The sequence below is a fragment of the Schistocerca nitens genome, chromosome 3 (assembly GCF_023898315.1).
Source record: "Schistocerca nitens isolate TAMUIC-IGC-003100 chromosome 3, iqSchNite1.1, whole genome shotgun sequence".
NCBI classification, from domain to species: domain Eukaryota; kingdom Metazoa; phylum Arthropoda; class Insecta; order Orthoptera; family Acrididae; genus Schistocerca; species Schistocerca nitens.
In genome coordinates, this window is record NC_064616.1 from 247386065 (window position 1) to 247403008 (window position 16944).

The window sequence follows — 16944 nt, forward strand, 5'->3', positions numbered from 1 at the left end:
ATGCGATTTTTGCTCTTAGTTACCATAAATGTTAAAGAATGCACTTTGGGTGTATGGTATACATACAACAGTCATAATTAGTTAAATGTTTTGTAGATAATTTACACGTTTTTATCATAATGATGGAGAACAGTCAGTTCACATGCTACATACATATGATTTTTTGTGAATATGGCTGGCTGCTGGCCATTTTCAGGTTTTTAATAGCTCACTGACCATAGGTTAATAAGAACAAATGTATTAGCGTTTAACACTCATCATTTAACTACCAATTTTTATTTTTTGACCTACATTTACTATCACTTTTTAATTAAAAATTCATCTACGGGATAGAAGTTATCAAGAAGAAATTATTTTAGTCTAGATTTGAAATTTGTTTTGCTATCCATCAGACATTATAGATTGTTGGACAAATGATAATATTTTTGCCTGTGTATTAATCTCCTTTCTGAGACACTGATACCTTTAGTGGTGGGTAATAAATGTGACTTTTTTCCTTATGTTGTTGCAGCTGTGAACAACATTGTTCCTATCAGTTTGTCATCATTGACAGATTTCATTAGGGGATGGTCAAAAAGTATATGACTTTGATTTTGTAAATAAATCTTTATTCAGATAAAATTGTTTGACATCAGTCACCTTCAAAGTAATCTCCTTCAGCTTCTACACACACCTTCCAACGTTGCTGCCGCTGCTGGAAGCAATGCTGGAAAGCGCCTTTTTGTATGATGTGGAACTGCTCCATTGAATTCTGTGCATAATATCTTCCCTGTTAAAAAATGTGCTTCCTTTCACATTCTTTTTCAGTTTAGGGAAATGCCAGAAGACACTCGGTGCTAGGTCAGGGAAATAGTTAGGCTGGCAAGCTACAGCTGTGTTGTGTTTGGCCAAAAATAACCCCTGAATTAATTGAGAATGATGAGTGAGTTCCAGTGTATAGCCCGATCGAAGTGGTGACACAGATTTGCAGTTGAATTGAAATCTGCGGAGTTTGGTGGCCTCGCGAGTGAGGCAAACTCATTGTGGTGGTGTTCGAACACATCATGTACACTAAGAGCTGTGTGACATGTTACATAGTCCTGCTGGTACATGCCGGCATGCCAAGGAAAAACAAGCTGCATGTAAGGGTGGACATGATCCCTTGTGTTGATCCAGTGCGCCTTCCGGAATGACGAAATCACCTAAGAAATGCCATGAAAACATTCCCTAGACCATAAAGCTCCCTCCTTCCAGCTTTCATTGCCGATGAACAGCAGTCAGAATGTCATCATGGGTACATGAACCAGGTGCCTGCTGTGGAAGCCCATACACAGCTACACTCACCGAATGGTCCTTGTGGAGACACTGATGGCAGCTCCTTGGTTCATGTGGGTGGTCAGTTGCTCAACAGTTACATGTTGACTTGCCCTACACATCTATCATGCACTCTTGTCATCTATGGCCTGTAGTGCATTGCAGTTACCTCGGTGCCAGTTTTGCATGGTGCCATTTTGACATGTATGGTATATGTTACACATGATTATACACGAGCGGCCTACAAACTTAGCTGTTTCTGAAATGCTTCCACTGGCCTGAAAGCCAATGATAATGCCATTTTCAAGGTCACCTAAATCACTCCTTTTTCACATAACAAAAACGACTGCACTGTTTTCTGCGACCCCCCAGCACACTTTATATACCCTCCACTGCTAGTGTCACCTGCGTGTGGTTATTGCACGTTGACGTTGAACATAGGTGGTGCTCACATTAATGTGACTGGACCATGTTGAAGTAGAACTACCTTTATGAGGCTCTGTGTGTGAAGCTCTTAGGCATCCAGATGAATAATACACTGAGATGACTCAAGTACATGGATAAGTTAATGGAGAAAGTTCAATTCTGCTTGATTTGCATTTAGAAATCTCTCTTTGTGTTGACCTGCAGAAGTGATTTACTGGCATACATTTCAGACTTTGTCAGTACTGTCCTATTGCATAATTGTCAAGAGCAATACAGCTAAGGATAAAACTAGTATTTATTCTACATTCTGTAGAAGCTTTGCCAGGGACCTTGCAATTCTTACACTAATGTGAGAATACATTTAATCCCTAATGGTCTTTGTTGTTATTATAAGTGTGAATTTAGGGTGAAGTGTAAAAGTCACATCCACAATACTAGAAGTAAAAATAATTTCCAAATAGACTGTGCACTTACATTTAGAGTTCAGAAATTAGTTTTCTATTCTGATGTTAAACTCTTTTATGGGTTGCTGGCAGGCATCAGGCAGGGAATTAGAACTGCTCCGATATTGAAAACTAAAGTAAAAGAAAATGTTATTTGCCACTCTTACTATTATTGGTTGGATTATTTGGACACTGGTAAGTAAATTCCAGTTTACATTAACATTCACCTTAAACATGTTTTTTAACTTTTTCAGTGTATAGAAAGCTGGTAGTGTTCTCAGTAAAGTTATTATATGCTTTGTTTGAAGTTTTAGATAGAAACACCAAGAGAAAGAGCTGTGTTGTTATTTTTTAATCTCTCTTTAATGTAGCTGCTTTTCTGTCGAGGTACAGTTTAATTAATCTAGAAGTTATTCTCATAATTACCAGTGTGAGTAGATTAACGTTATACAGTCAAGGCTTTCACGACCGGATGTTTCAGCTGCTGAGAATTCTTCCAGGTTGTATGGCCGTGGTCCATGGAACTCTTCTATCCCTGACGTTTTGTCCAAAGCTATGTTGGACATCTTCGGAGGTGCTCCTGGTTCTGCTGAGTCTTGCTGGCTGACGACTCATACGTCGAAGAATGGCCCAAATACCGTGGAAAGTGGGTGTGGTCTGTATTTCACTTGATAGCAGTGATAAACCTTGAGACTAACTAAGAAAATAGGCCAAGCACTTTGTTCCGTTAAGAATAAACGCCCCCCTCTGTCTGTAAGTGGTGTATACAAGATTCTTTGTACATGTGGTAGGGTCTACATTTGGAACTACAAAGAGAAGTGTGCATACAAGGTTGAAAGAACATAAAAGTCTTTGCCAACTAGGGAAAACAGTAAAGTCAGCCGTGGTGGAACATGCTCTTCAGTCAGGTGATCACTTAGTGAAGTTTTCAGAAACTGAACGAACTATTATCCATGTCTATATAGAGAAGCCATCGAAATCCACGTCTATATAGAGAAGCCATCGAAATACATAAACATGGGGATAATTTTAACAGAAAAGAAGCAGCTATGGAACTCAGCGATATATGGACAGTGGCGCAGTAGAATCGATGAGAAATTTTTATCTTTGACGTACTATGATTGATATTTACATTTTATCCTTGACGAGGTTTATCTCTGTTATCACATGAAATCCAAACCACAACCACTTTCCACGGTATTTAAGCTGTTCTTTGATGTCCGACTCGTCAGTCGGTAAGACTCGGCACAACCAGGAACACCTACGAAGATAGCTTTGGACGAAACGTCAGGGATAGAAGATTTCCATGGACCACGGCCATACAACCCGGAAGGATTCTCGGCAGATTAACGTTAGTTGTAATAAGTCGTTGCTATAGCTTACAGAAGCTGCTAATTAACCTATAATTAGACTTGATGAACACCCTTGAAGGCTCTCTTTTATTATGGCATTTATAGAGCATAATGTAGAAATTAATAGGTGAAAACCAACTTTTCTTCCTTCCACATTGAGTGTGTTATAACAAGCCCTTGTGTAGTTTACTTTCCATATTTTTACAATCAAAGTGTATTTGTAAAACATGGTTTATAAACAATGTTTTACAAAATACTTTTACAAATACCTTCAACATCTTTGATTTTTTTTATTTTATTTGGTCCATGCAAAATGTTCTCGGAATCCTTAGAGGAAAGGATTCCAGTCCCATTCTGAGTGTTCAGCTATAATTTCTTGTGATTTTCTAGAGTTAATATAAATACACACTGAAATTGTTTGTACAAAGATTTATTAATTTCTCCTCCACCTTTGCCATGAGAGGCGTATACTGCCCTCTTAATGTGTACACTTGATACAACATAAAAAACTAAAGATCATAGTCTGGAAATTTTAATCATCATCCATTTTCCAGGTAGTACTACCAGTGCTAGACAGAGGACCTTGTCCATTAAACATCACAAATTTCCTATTGACTTACCAATTTTCACATGTAACACATGAGAGATTATTTCCAAATACCTTGGTGGTGGTCTGCAACCAGAAGTTACTCTAAAAAGTAGTTACGTGATGTATAGATAAAACTTATTGAAGAACTCTGTTATTCATTGATGAGCTTGGCTTATCATAACATACAGGGCCCCAAGTTCAGTACCTGATTTTCCCAAAAATTGAGTTCTGATGAGGGCGCCCATTCTGCATTGCGATATTAACTTGAGGTGCTTCAGTGCAGATGTAGTGGATTCATAAACATATTCTGGGCAGGAGGTAGGGTACTGTATTTACTCGAATCTAAGCCGCACTTGAAAAATGAGACTCGAAATCAAGGAAAAAGATTTTCCCGAATCTTAAGCCACACAGACTTGAAATTCAAGTGGCGATAAAAGTTTTAGACTGCCCCTCCAAATCGAAACAAAGTTGGTCCATTGTAACATGAGACACAATTGAGGTCGAATGGTTTGAAGATACAGCTACAGTAGTTTGGTTCGAGTCATAAGCTTAACAGTTAAGCTTTAATCAAGTAGCCATTGCTATGTGTCAGGCGGGTACCCTTCCTTTTTCATGTGCTTCGTCTGGTTTGAATCGATTGCTTATTTTGCTTTGATCTGATAAGTGCCGTTCTCTTTGTTATAGGTGTTTACGTCACTCTAAGCTGAAAATGCATTATTGTACTGTGTCATGCATTGTTTGTCGCACTCTGATAATGAGTGTTTACGACCTGTCGCCGCTCGCGGCATGGCTTGCTTTTGTGCGCTCTACCGCGGCTTACAATTAAAAAGAGAGAGAGAGAGAGAGAGAGAGAGAGAGAGAGAGAGAGAGAGAGAACTCTCCCCGAATTTCAATAGTAATCCTCTCCATGATGCACATCATCTCTCACTTGTAGCATTTGCCATTAGAGGTTGTGGAGTATCTCCTTAACACTCTCAAGCTCAAGAAGAAACATATTAGTCATCATTGGAGCTTCTCTAGTTCTTCTATTAACCCCTTAACATATTGATATTTGTTTCAAATTATGTGCCAAAAAATATTATTTTTTTATTAATGAGAAACATCGTACAATGAACAGCATTACATATAGATGTATAAAGATAGCTTTTAAAGTTCAAAATAATGAGTTACTGAGTTACAAAGTTTTGAACATCACCGGTAATAAAATCTTGAGTATACTCGTGCACTAGACTTCGACTATAGTAGCCTGAAACTTGAAGTCAATTTTTTAGTTTATGTGTAGCTGTGAAGACTAACCTAACCATGTATTTCACAACAGTTTCCTGAAACCATTGTCTAAACGACAATGCAGGAGAGAACAGAAAGTGCGCATTTCGTTGTCTAGTATCCAAAGCTGCACACAGTAAAGACAATATCTAGTGGCAACCACCTTAATCATAAAATGACAGCCGGTCTACAAATGTAGGACCAGATGCTCTCTAGTGGCCGAACACATAACTATCAGTGCTGAAATGGTTATAAGCAAAGCTGTGAAGACTAACCTAACCATGTATTTCACAACAGTTTCCTGAAACCATTGTCTAAACGACAATGCAGGAGAGAACAGAAAGTGCGCATTTCGTTGTCTAGTATCCAAAGCTGCACACAGTAAAGACAATATCTAGTGGCAACCACCTTAATCATAAAATGACAGCCGGTCTACAAATGTAGGACCAGATGCTCTCTAGTGGCCGAACACATAACTATCAGTGCTGAAATGGTTATAAGCAAGGTTTTATTTTTTCGAAGCTCTGTTGTCAAAGTATACTCCGGATTTTAAGTTTCTGTCAAAATAATAAAAAAGAGATAGCTCTGGGTTTTGTGTTAAGGTAAGGGTCCCAGACTGGTGATCAGTTCTCAAGTATAGGTTGAATAAGTGGTTTGTAAGCCACTTCGTTCTTGGATGAAATCCATTTCCATGAGATTCTTTCTATCAAATTGTCTAGCATTTGCTTTCCATATAATTTTTTTTATGTTGTCATTCCACCTTTATGTTACTTCGAATGGCTACTCATAGGTATTTTATAGTAGTTATCATTTACAATGATTTCTCGCCAATAGTTGAAGTATATGGTAGTGGATTTCTTTGCATATTAATGCAAAATATGTTACATTTATTTATGTCGATGCTAAATGCCAGTCCCTTGCATCAATCATTGATCTCTTCTGCAGGCCCTCCTATAATTCACTTCAGTTTTCTGCCTTTGATACCTTGTTATAAGCAACTGCATAATCTGCAAACAGCAATATGGAGCTTCTTCAAACTACCTCTACATCTGTAGATTTTATCCTATTAAGAGTCACATGTTGATGTATCTGCAAAGAAGTCTTGAATTCAGTCACAAATCTAGGCCGATACTCGATAGGCTCATATTTTGTTCACTAAACGGCAATGCAGAACTGTATTAAGTCAAGGAAAACAGCAGCCACCTGGGACTCTGAAAGTCATAGTAGGGTCTAAGTCCTATCACGTATGCAACAATTTCGAATTCAGAGGCTCTCTGCCATCTTGTCGATAAACGGATATTTGCAGATGCATTGAGCTTCATTGACACAGGGTTTTCCATATTTTTGGCATGGCTTTTATTTGATCTGTTCATTGCTTAATGATAAATCATTTAACAGCGTATCTAGAAAGAATAAATGTCAAATTATGCTTTTGTGTCTTTCGTATCAACATGTAGAGTTTTCATAAGTTACTCACAAAATTACCATTTGTAGCTTCTTCCTTAAGCTATGTATTGTGTGGTTTGCTACATCACATAACGCATTTGTGATATAGTAATGCAGCAGTGGTGGGGGCAGTATACAATCATCCAAGAGAGACCACTTTATGTATGTACCCAGTCTGGGGGTTGCTTTCTCAATTTGATTTATTTGAAAATAAAGGCAGCCATAGCATGACAGTAACACAAGGATCTTTGTAAGAAATACGCTGTTGGCATTTTTGGTTTTTAGAACAGCAATTTGCTGTAATGGAATCTTCATCAAAGTCCCATACTCAGGTTGCATCCTTTCTTAATATTTAGCCGTGCCTTGCATTGATTTGTTGCTGACAACTCTAAAATTGGTTTGTTTGTAAATATAGCCATTATGTTTGTTTCACATTCAGGTAAGAAAATGAATAACATAATCTCATCTTTTGGAGGGAAGCAACTCTTGATTCGGGCTGGCTTGTAAGCGCAGTAAAACTCAGAACATCTAGTTTCTTACGAAAGTTCCTTTTTACACTGTCCTTCAACTCTCTTACAATGGTAATCTGATCATTTAGGTAGAGGATACCAGGTATAAGGTATTGATAGTAGATAGAGATCCCTTACTAAAGGCCCATCTTCATGAACTGTTGCAGAAACTGAATGCCACTGTATTTACAGTTAAAATGTTTTCAACAGTTAGTGCCAGTGACAAACTAAAACTTGTTTATTTTGGATAATTTTATCATCTTGTGGTGGTGCAGTTCTTCTTATGTCTTTGAAAATAGGACAAGGAATTCCACCTTATATAAGACACCTTTTCAGTTTCATTTTACCCAGACATGTTTCAGCACTTTTTGTGGTATCTTCAGTGGGTTATTTTATTTTCTTAACTTACATGAACGTATTGGGTATTTATGTTGGTAGCTAATCTGCTACACAATCTACAACTTGTCATGGATTTGATGTTGTAGTGTTTCCATTGAATAGTGACAAAACTCTACCCATGTTTGAAAATTCATAGAAAGTGCATTATCAAACGACCATAAGTCACAGAAATCAGCGTATTCACCTCGCCAAAACATATGAGAAAACACTATATTATCAAAGCCGTGACATGTTTTACATTGTGTAGCAGACTAGTTATCAACATAAATACCCAATAGCTTCATGTAAGTTAAGAAAATAAAATAACCCACCGAAGCACAAAAAGTGCTGAAACATGTCTGGGTAAAACAAAACTGAAAAGGTGTCTCGCATAAGACGGAATTCCTCATCCTATTGGCATACTTTTATTCCTTGATGTGGTAGAGGATATCATCTTGTGGGCAATTCTGCTCAACCACAAAGAATAGTTTTAACCAGAAAGTGAGCAACCTAACCTCTATATAATAAGCTTAAACTGACACCACAATAAATCTTCTCACTTATGAGATTTGTGGTTGACAGTAGGAACTTGGTTAACAAGGGCAGTGATAGCCATTCAGTTGCTCATAAGATGACGAACAGTTTTTGTCGTGAGTATATCTTTAAGTAAGGTTAAAACATTGCACAGCACTCTGCTGTATACAGTTTCAGTAGACAACTACAACAGATGTAGGCTGTTCGAGAAAAACTGCAGGTTTTTTAAATTGAAACTGAAAGCTTTTCTCCGAGCAGGTGACTTTTATTCCATCCAGGAATGCTTAACCTTTACCTAATTGTGTTTTATTAATGAATTCACTAAAATGAATGGAATAGTGGACAAAAATTCTAAATATTTTAGTATCATTCCATGAAAGTATGGTTACTTTTAACTATTAAAATGAATTCAACATTTAAAGAAACTGTTGATGTAAAGAAGATTCAGGCTTGTTTATGTAGTCCAGTTATGCCAATTGGGGTTTTCCCCGTTAATTCCAGGTGAATACCGTTATAGTTCCTAACATTGGGCAAAGGCTGACATGTTTCCCTTTCATATCCCATTATTAAGCGTGAGGAAATGAGGTACAGTCTTATGCTGTATGTTTATTATTATTATTTCATATTCAGCATTTTGTTTTTATATTTCTATTTTAAACGATTCTGGGTATATTACATACCTTATGTGACTGACTAAATGAAAAATAAATGTTTTGGTAATTTGAATGTAATATCAGAATTTTATTCACTTTGCTTCTTTTCTTTCAACTAAGTGCATTTCGTTATTGTGAACATTAAAAATTATTGAAACCTATATGCCTGGCATCCCTGCCCCCATTCTTTCCCCCTCCCCCCCCCTCCCCCCTTTCTCCCAACAAGTACATTCACTTTCACTAAAAGTGTTGACACACAACAAATAGTAAAGGGTACAGTAGTCAGTTGCAAATAATGTTTATTGCTTATCCAGACTTCAGTCACTGTGTGGCCATGTTCACTGCTCAAAGAACCAATTGCAATAAGTTAACTGTTAACTGAAAAACATTAGTCACCATTTGTAGTTACACCTTGTTTGTTTTATGTAAATAAGTTTTTTAAAAAGTATAAAATAATAGCATGGGAGTTTACTAATTGTAAAGTAAAGTTTTCAACACATCACACATGTAAAGAGGTCATTGTAGATTCATATGAAGAACACTGAAGCCATCTGCATTGTAACCGTAAACAGCAATCTCAGTGCAAAATTGGCCTTTGACGTGAATAGTCTATTTGGGACTGTGCATATAAAAGTGGTTTTAAACTTTTAACTTACATTTATTGATATGTATTTCTGATTGACACATTTAAAGCTTATACAACTCTACATTTAATGAGGCATGCACATTACCTTATTGTAACGGTTTCTTTTTATGTCTTTTTTAGCACAGAAGATGGCCACACTGTGACCAAAATCTGTATATGCAATCGACATCATTTGACTAACTACTTCCCTATGGAACCAAACATAGTTGACATATAAATATCCTTTGATGTCTGTTTCTTCTGTTGCAGCTGTCAGCTCTGTATGAGGTGAAACCACCTATATCAAAAGCCAAAATGACTAGCATAACTAAAGGAGCTATCAAAGCCATAAAATTCTACAAACATGTTGTTCAAAGTGTTGAAAAATTCATTCAGAAGGTATTTAGGATGATAATCAATCATGACCTTTTTTGCTATATTTTGTTTTTCACATCTCTTATCAAGCTGATATATGTAGAAAGTACGCTCATTTAGTTAGAGTAATATTAATGTGTGGTTAATAATGATGAACATGTTCTGTTAATTGCAATGGGACAACATTGACAGACTGATATACTTAGTAGTGAGGTATTTATTACTGAGATATTAAGTTTTATATTTAACTTTCCTAAAGTAATTTATGAAATCATGTTTTTCATATCAGTACCATTTGCCCAGATAGGCACACTCAAGGCACGTGTGGTCTCTATTTCATTATACGGTAAAAGTTAAATAACATTATTTTAAATGTGATACTATTTTTCACTGATGTAACTGAATTTTTTTTTTAGTGCCGGCCTGAGTATAAGGTTCCTGGACTATATGTTATTGATTCAATTGTTCGGCAGTCGAGGCATCAGTTTGGAGCTGACAAAGATGTTTTTGCTCCCAGATTTGCAAAAAATCTGCAAAATACTTTTGTACATCTTTTCAAGTGCCCACCAGAAGAAAAGGTTGGTTGTCAGCTATTACTTCATGGCTACTTTTAGGAGGGAGTAGACCTCGAATTATTGTTATACTGTTTGTGAATGTTGACTTTTTTGTTACAGAGCAAGATTGTCAGGGTGCTGAATTTGTGGCAGAAGAACTCAGTTTTCCAATCTGAGGTTATTCAACCTCTTTTTGATCTTGCGGATCCAAATCATCCGATACACAAGGAGCAGGCGCAAGTAAACACCCCAAATAATGGCTCAATAACCACTATGAATAATGTTGGGAAAACACCACCTCAGTTAAACAGAACACCAAACAAGACTCCTTCATCTAATAATAAATCAACCGATAGCAGCACACCTTTGTGGACATCTCAAAGTGATTCAAGCAACAGTTCTTCACTTCAAGTTTCAAACCAAGCTGTTGACACTGCAAGTTTGAATAGCAATCAGGTGTGTGCAGAAGTGGTGAGTCCACAGACAATTGGCAGTTTTATGCTATTAGTTATATTTGGTAGTACACATACTTGCTATTTGAAAAGGAACAAAGGAAGTATTGCTCTCACAGTTCAGTCCAAACTTATGACAGCTTAAAAGTTAGATGTGAAATGAACTATCTGCAGCTGGAAAAAAGCAAATCCCCATTCTCCACCATTTCCTTGTCTGGCAATTAACTTCTGCTGCCTGTATCTGGATCAGAATAATTACATGATTGATAATGGAACCTGGTTAGGCATGAAGAAAGGCAATGTTGTAAGTTTGCTATTAGTTGCTCGTGCAGTATAACTTGTGGCCACAGTTGTTTGGTTTAGTACTGAATACTGTCAAAGTCTTACTTTTAACAAGCATTTTTGCATAAAGGGATCCAACTCTTAGTAAAAACACAATTTTATTCTTATTTATGCACAACCATTTTTCACCACTGTTGTGGCATCTTCAGGGGTCATTTTTTCCTACTTTCATTACATAACGTCTTTCCTGTGATTTTATTATTGCTTTCCATTACAGGTCTAAGCTACATGCAGCATAGACCTGTGCCTGCAAGTGGTAACCAGGTACAGGAAAGACTAAGTGTAATACAAGAAGTAGTAAATACACACTCACGGAAGATGTCACAACAGTTGGAAACATGTTCTTGCAGAAATGCGGACCATGTTAATCATTATTTTCTGTGAACATTAGAACAGAGCTTAAAAATTTAAGATGATGATGGAATTTCACTTTGTGGATTCATAATATCCTTATCACTTTTCTGCACATTTTTATTGATACCATCAGACATGTTGTTATATTATATGAAGATACTGCACAAAGAGTCATTAGCTTGTGGTCTTGTGGTTAGTATTGCTGACTTGATCTCGGGGCCCTGTGTTCGATTCCTGCTGGCTTGGTTGGGGATTCTTTGCACTTGTGTGCGTGTTTTTTGTCTTCGTGATGGTGGTGGTGACGATCATCGATGGGCAAGTTGCCGAAGTGGCATCAACTAAAAAGACTTGCACCTGATTGCCAAATACCCCAGAAGGGTGATTCCAGCTTCAAAAGCCTTAGGCACATTTCATTTCATTGCACAGAGAAACAAAGCACATGACAAAAACAAATTAGATCAAATACTTTGCAGGGGATCAATCCTGTTTTGTCAACCATTGAGCAGCTCCCCCTTTTATTCTATTTTAAATGCAGTTTGCTTCCTTTTCTGTTATATCCTATTTCTCGTTTTGGGGGTACCACCCTGTTGAATAGTGGGCACTCTTTAGCACCTTGACAATAATGTATCAGTGATGGGATGGCTATAGTGTTGCATGCAGAGCCCCAAGGACACCCACTTGGCGTTTTACCTACTTCTCCCATTTTGTTTTTATTATTGGTAGTCCAGTTGATAAATCTGCCGACTAGAAGGCATTCTTTGTTCTGTAACTGCCTTCGTACTTCATCGGGTTGGCAGGGGTCAGATGCGGCACGGGGTTTCTCTCACCAAGAATGAGTCCTCGGAGACTCCTCATCTGCTGTGACCTATGTACTGGCTATGGCATCAGCTTCGCTTTCAAAGCCTCGATTTTACCGCTTCTGTGTAGTTTCGTCATCAGAACGTGTTCCTTGTGGATGTCACTAACTCTGGATGAACTACTCCTAGATTGATTGGTTGATGAGCTCGCTGTTTAGACCCTTAACTCCCAGTGAACCAATCAACCAAATACTTTTGCAGCTATAAGTATTTTCAGGAACTGACAGTGGCAACTGGCACCTGATATAGCATACTGTTATGACACTGTTCTACAGAACAGAAGGCATAGCCAAGTTCATTCTCTGACTGGCTGCTCCTGTGGTTCTACATCTACATATACTCCGCTAGCCACCAAGCGGTGTGTGGCGGAGGGCACAATTCGCGCCAACGTCCTATTCCCCCCCCCCCCTCCCCCCTGTTCCACTTGTGGATCGCGTGAGGGAAAAATTACTGTCTGAACATTTCAGTATGTGCTCTAATTTCCCTTATCTTTGCACGATTAGAAAGTTGGTGGTAATAATATATGCTCTACATCCTCAGCGAAGATCGGATATTGGGATTTAGTGAGCAGCCCCTTCCATTTAGCAGGCCGTCTGTCTGTCACTTCAAACTATCTATAAGATTTGTAACACTCTTGCGATTACTAAATGTACCAGTCAAGAATCTTGCTGCTCTTCTTTGGACCTTTTCAGTCTCTTGATTCAGACCCATCTGGTAAGGGTCCCGTACAGATGAACAATACTCTAAGACTGGACGAACTAACGTATTGTAAGCAATTTCCTTTGTTGAAGGACTGCATCACTTCAGGATTCTACCAATAAACCATAATCTACATCTCGCCTTGCCCGTAACTTGTGTAATCTGATCATTCCATTTGAGATCATTTCGAGTAGTCACTCCCAGATACTTGACGGATGTTACCGCTTCCAAAGACTGGGCATTGTCGCCTTGTTATATGCAGTATGTTACACTTACTAATATTGAGAGATAACTGCCAGTCATTACACCACACATTTGTTTTCTGCAAATCCTCATTGATTTGTTAACAACTTCCATGTGATACTACTTTCCTGTAGACTACAGCATCACTGGCAGACAGTCTAATGCCACTGTTGGTACCATCAACCAGATCATTTATGTAAATCGTAAAATGCAGTGGACCTATTACGTTGCCCTGGGGCACACCTAAAGTTACGCTTGTTTCTGTCGAAGTCACCCCATTCAGGACGACATACTGCTCTCTGTCTGTTAGAAAACTTTCTATCCAACCGCATTGAGCAAGCGACAGTGCAGAACTGAGTTGAAGGCCTTTCGAAAGTCGAGAAATATGGGATCAGCCTGGGAGCCAGTATCTAGAGCCTGTTGTATATCATGCACAAAGAGGGCCAGCTGTGTCACGCATGATCACTGTTTCCTAAAACCGTGCTGGTTCTAAAGATGAGCTTCTCAGAGTCTAGAAGGGTCATTATGTCTGAACACAAAATATGTTCCATGATTCTACAACAAATCGATGTCAGTGAAATTGGCCGGTAATTATGTGCATTCGATTTTCTCCCCTTTTTATAGATTGCTATGACCTGGGCCTTCTTCAAGTCCCTTGGAACTTTTCGCTGTTCCAGTGATCTTTGATGGATGATGGATAAGCATGGTGCTATATTTATAGCATAGTCAACATATAATCTTACGGGGATGCCGTCTGGGCCAGATGCCTTCCTGGCGTCTAAGGATCTTAGCTTTTTTGCAATCCCAGATACACTAAACACTATGTCAGCCGTCCGCTGCAGTTCTCTACCGTAAACGAGTTTTTGAAAGGTAGGTTTAGAATTTCGTCCTTCTGTTTATCATCATCCGTTACATTACCCGTGCTGTCAGCAAGAGAAGGTATTGAAATATTTGTAGCGTTGATAGATTTTACATACACCCAAAACTTTTTGGGGTTATTTTTAGAATCTGCAGAGAAAATATTGCTTTCAAATTCATTAAAAGAATCTCTCGTTACCTTTTGACAGCTGCTTTCATTTCGCATAATCTGTTTGTCAGCGGGGCAGTGACTACATTTAAAACGACTGTGCAAAATTCTCTGCCTTCTCAGCAACTTCCTAATATGTTTGTTGTACCGAAGTGAATCCTTTCCCTCCCCTATATTTTGCTAGGCACATACTTCTCTGGCATGTGGTGGACAATACCTTTAAATTCCGACCAAAGATGCTCGATATATTTGTGTCCTGCAGTGAAAGCTTGGAGCTGAGTATGAAGATATTCATTAATGACACTTTTATTTGCTCTCCCAAACAAGAAAACTCTTCACTGTTTCTTTGTTTACTTTTTTTTTTTTTTTCCTTTTTTGCAACTTCCACTGATATAGAAGCCACAACGACATTATGGTCGCTAATACCTTCTTCTAGATTAACTTCCTTAAAAAGATCAGGTCTGTTTGTCGCCAAGATATCTAATATGTTCCCATCCCAAGTTGGTTTTCTAACCAATTGCTCAAGGTTGTATGTTGAGAGCGTTCCCAGAATAACTTCACACGAGTCTTTGCTTCTGCCCCATGTGATAAAGATGTAATTTTCCCAGTCAATGGATGCCAGATTAAAGTCTCCACCTATAACTAATGGATAATTTGGACATTTATTTCCTATGTACTCTAGACTTTCCCTGAAACATTCTGCGACGTTTGTTGCGGATGCTGGTGGTCTATAAAAACATCCTAATTCAATGGTCACTCCTTGTCTGATTGACAGCTTTATCCAGACTATTTCACAGCCTGACCCAATATCGATTCCAACTGCGTGTAAACAGCTTTTAACTGCAATGAACGCACTATCTCCCGTAGCATCAGTCCTATCCTTCCTAAACATTGTCCAATCCGAGTTCAAAATTCCACTGCTATTTTTGTCTGGTTTCAGCCAGCTTTCGGTATCTAATACTATATTGGCATGGCTACAGTTTATTTCAGAGAGTAACTTGGGGAGCTTGTTACAGACACTTCGGCAGTTTATTTCAGAGAGTAACTTGGGGAGCTTGTTACAGACACTTCGACAGTTTACTAACATGAGATGTAGCATATTTAAATCCTCTGGAATGACCTGTTTAGGTGAACTAACAATTTTTACAGTTGGCAGACCCACATCAGTGTCATGAACTGGTAATTTTTCAGGCCAGCTGTTTGTTTCCCATGGGGAGGAACCTAATCTAAAAACCCACAAGTACTGTGCTACCCATGTAGCTGCTTCCTGTGTGTAGTGCACCCCTGATCTATAGAGGGGCATCCTACAACCTTCCATCCCATAGCATAGATCGAGGAATCTACAACCATTTTTGTCACAGAGTCGATGTAGCCTCTGGTTTAGATTCTCCCCTCGACTCCAAACCAGAGGGCCGGACTCCAAACCAGAGGGCCGGACTCCAAACCAGAGGGCCTGACTCCAAACCAGAGGACCCCGGTCGACCCTGGATACGATGCTGCAGATCGTCAGCTTGACTTCCACTCCTCGGGAGATGGAGGCCACCTTCACCAATATAGCCAGCCGTCGTAAGGACCCAAGAATTTCCTCGGAACACCGACGACAGGCATCGTTGGTGCCAACATGTACAACCATTTGCAGCTGGCTGCACCCCGCATGCTCGATAGCCGCTGGAAGAGCCTCTTCCACATTCTCATTCTGGACAAGCCCCCCCCCCCCCCCCCCCAGCAAGCACACAGAGTGAACGTTGGACATCTTCCCCACCCTAGTCATTATGTTCCTGAGGGGCTCCATGACCCGCCTAACATTGAAGCTCCCAATAACTAACAAACCCCTGTCCCCACATGCCTGTCCAGACCTTGCTGAAGGAGCGGCCACTATCGTGGCAGAAGGTGCATTCTGATCCGGCTCAGCCTCCCTCCCCCCGCCCCCCAACCACCAAGCATCAGATAGCACACTGAATTTATTATGAAAGTGCATGGGATTTGGCAGGAGCCTGCGTCCCCCATGCAGCCTCAGCCTTTGCCTTCAGGCTCGAGACCTCGACACAGTCCACCACCCACACTGAGGTGAGAGTTGGCCGGCCGGCTCAGTCGCACCTGAGGTTGGCTCAGTGACACAGAGCTGTGACATCCCCCCCTGCACATCTAGTACAGCAGAGGCTGCCCCAGGCACCTCATCCCCGTCACACCTCAAGGTGGCACTCTGGAGCTTGTTGACTGTGGCCAACAAAGCTTACAGGTGCGTTTGGACTTTGGCCACCTACTCCTGCATCTGCAGACAAAAGACACAGTCCCTACCCATCCAGCTAATAACTGATTTACTATAAGAAACTTAAGGAAACCTCCTGCCACACAAGGTTAACAGGTACACTGTAGTTGGCAGAAAGGACACTCAACAATGAAAAACAATAAAAATTTATGGTAGAAGCTAGATCTGGTGCTTATTTTCCTGCTAGGGGCTGTCTAGTGAATACTAAAGAATAAGACAGTGACCTACAATAAACTGCTAGGGGCTGTCTAGTGAATA

The 16944-nt window shown here is 39.3% G+C and overlaps 1 protein-coding gene across 1 annotated transcript in view; it reads left to right on the forward strand.

Moving 5' to 3' along the window:
- The window catches only part of LOC126248207 (uncharacterized), a 194044-nt gene that overhangs the window by 29843 nt on the left and 147257 nt on the right, over nt 1–16944 (forward strand). The window contains exons 2-4 of the mRNA XM_049949019.1: nt 9785–9913; nt 10306–10467; nt 10564–10914. Of these exons, the coding sequence (XP_049804976.1) occupies nt 9785–9913; nt 10306–10467; nt 10564–10914 (642 nt within the window). The remainder of the gene's footprint in view (nt 1–9784; nt 9914–10305; nt 10468–10563; nt 10915–16944) is intronic.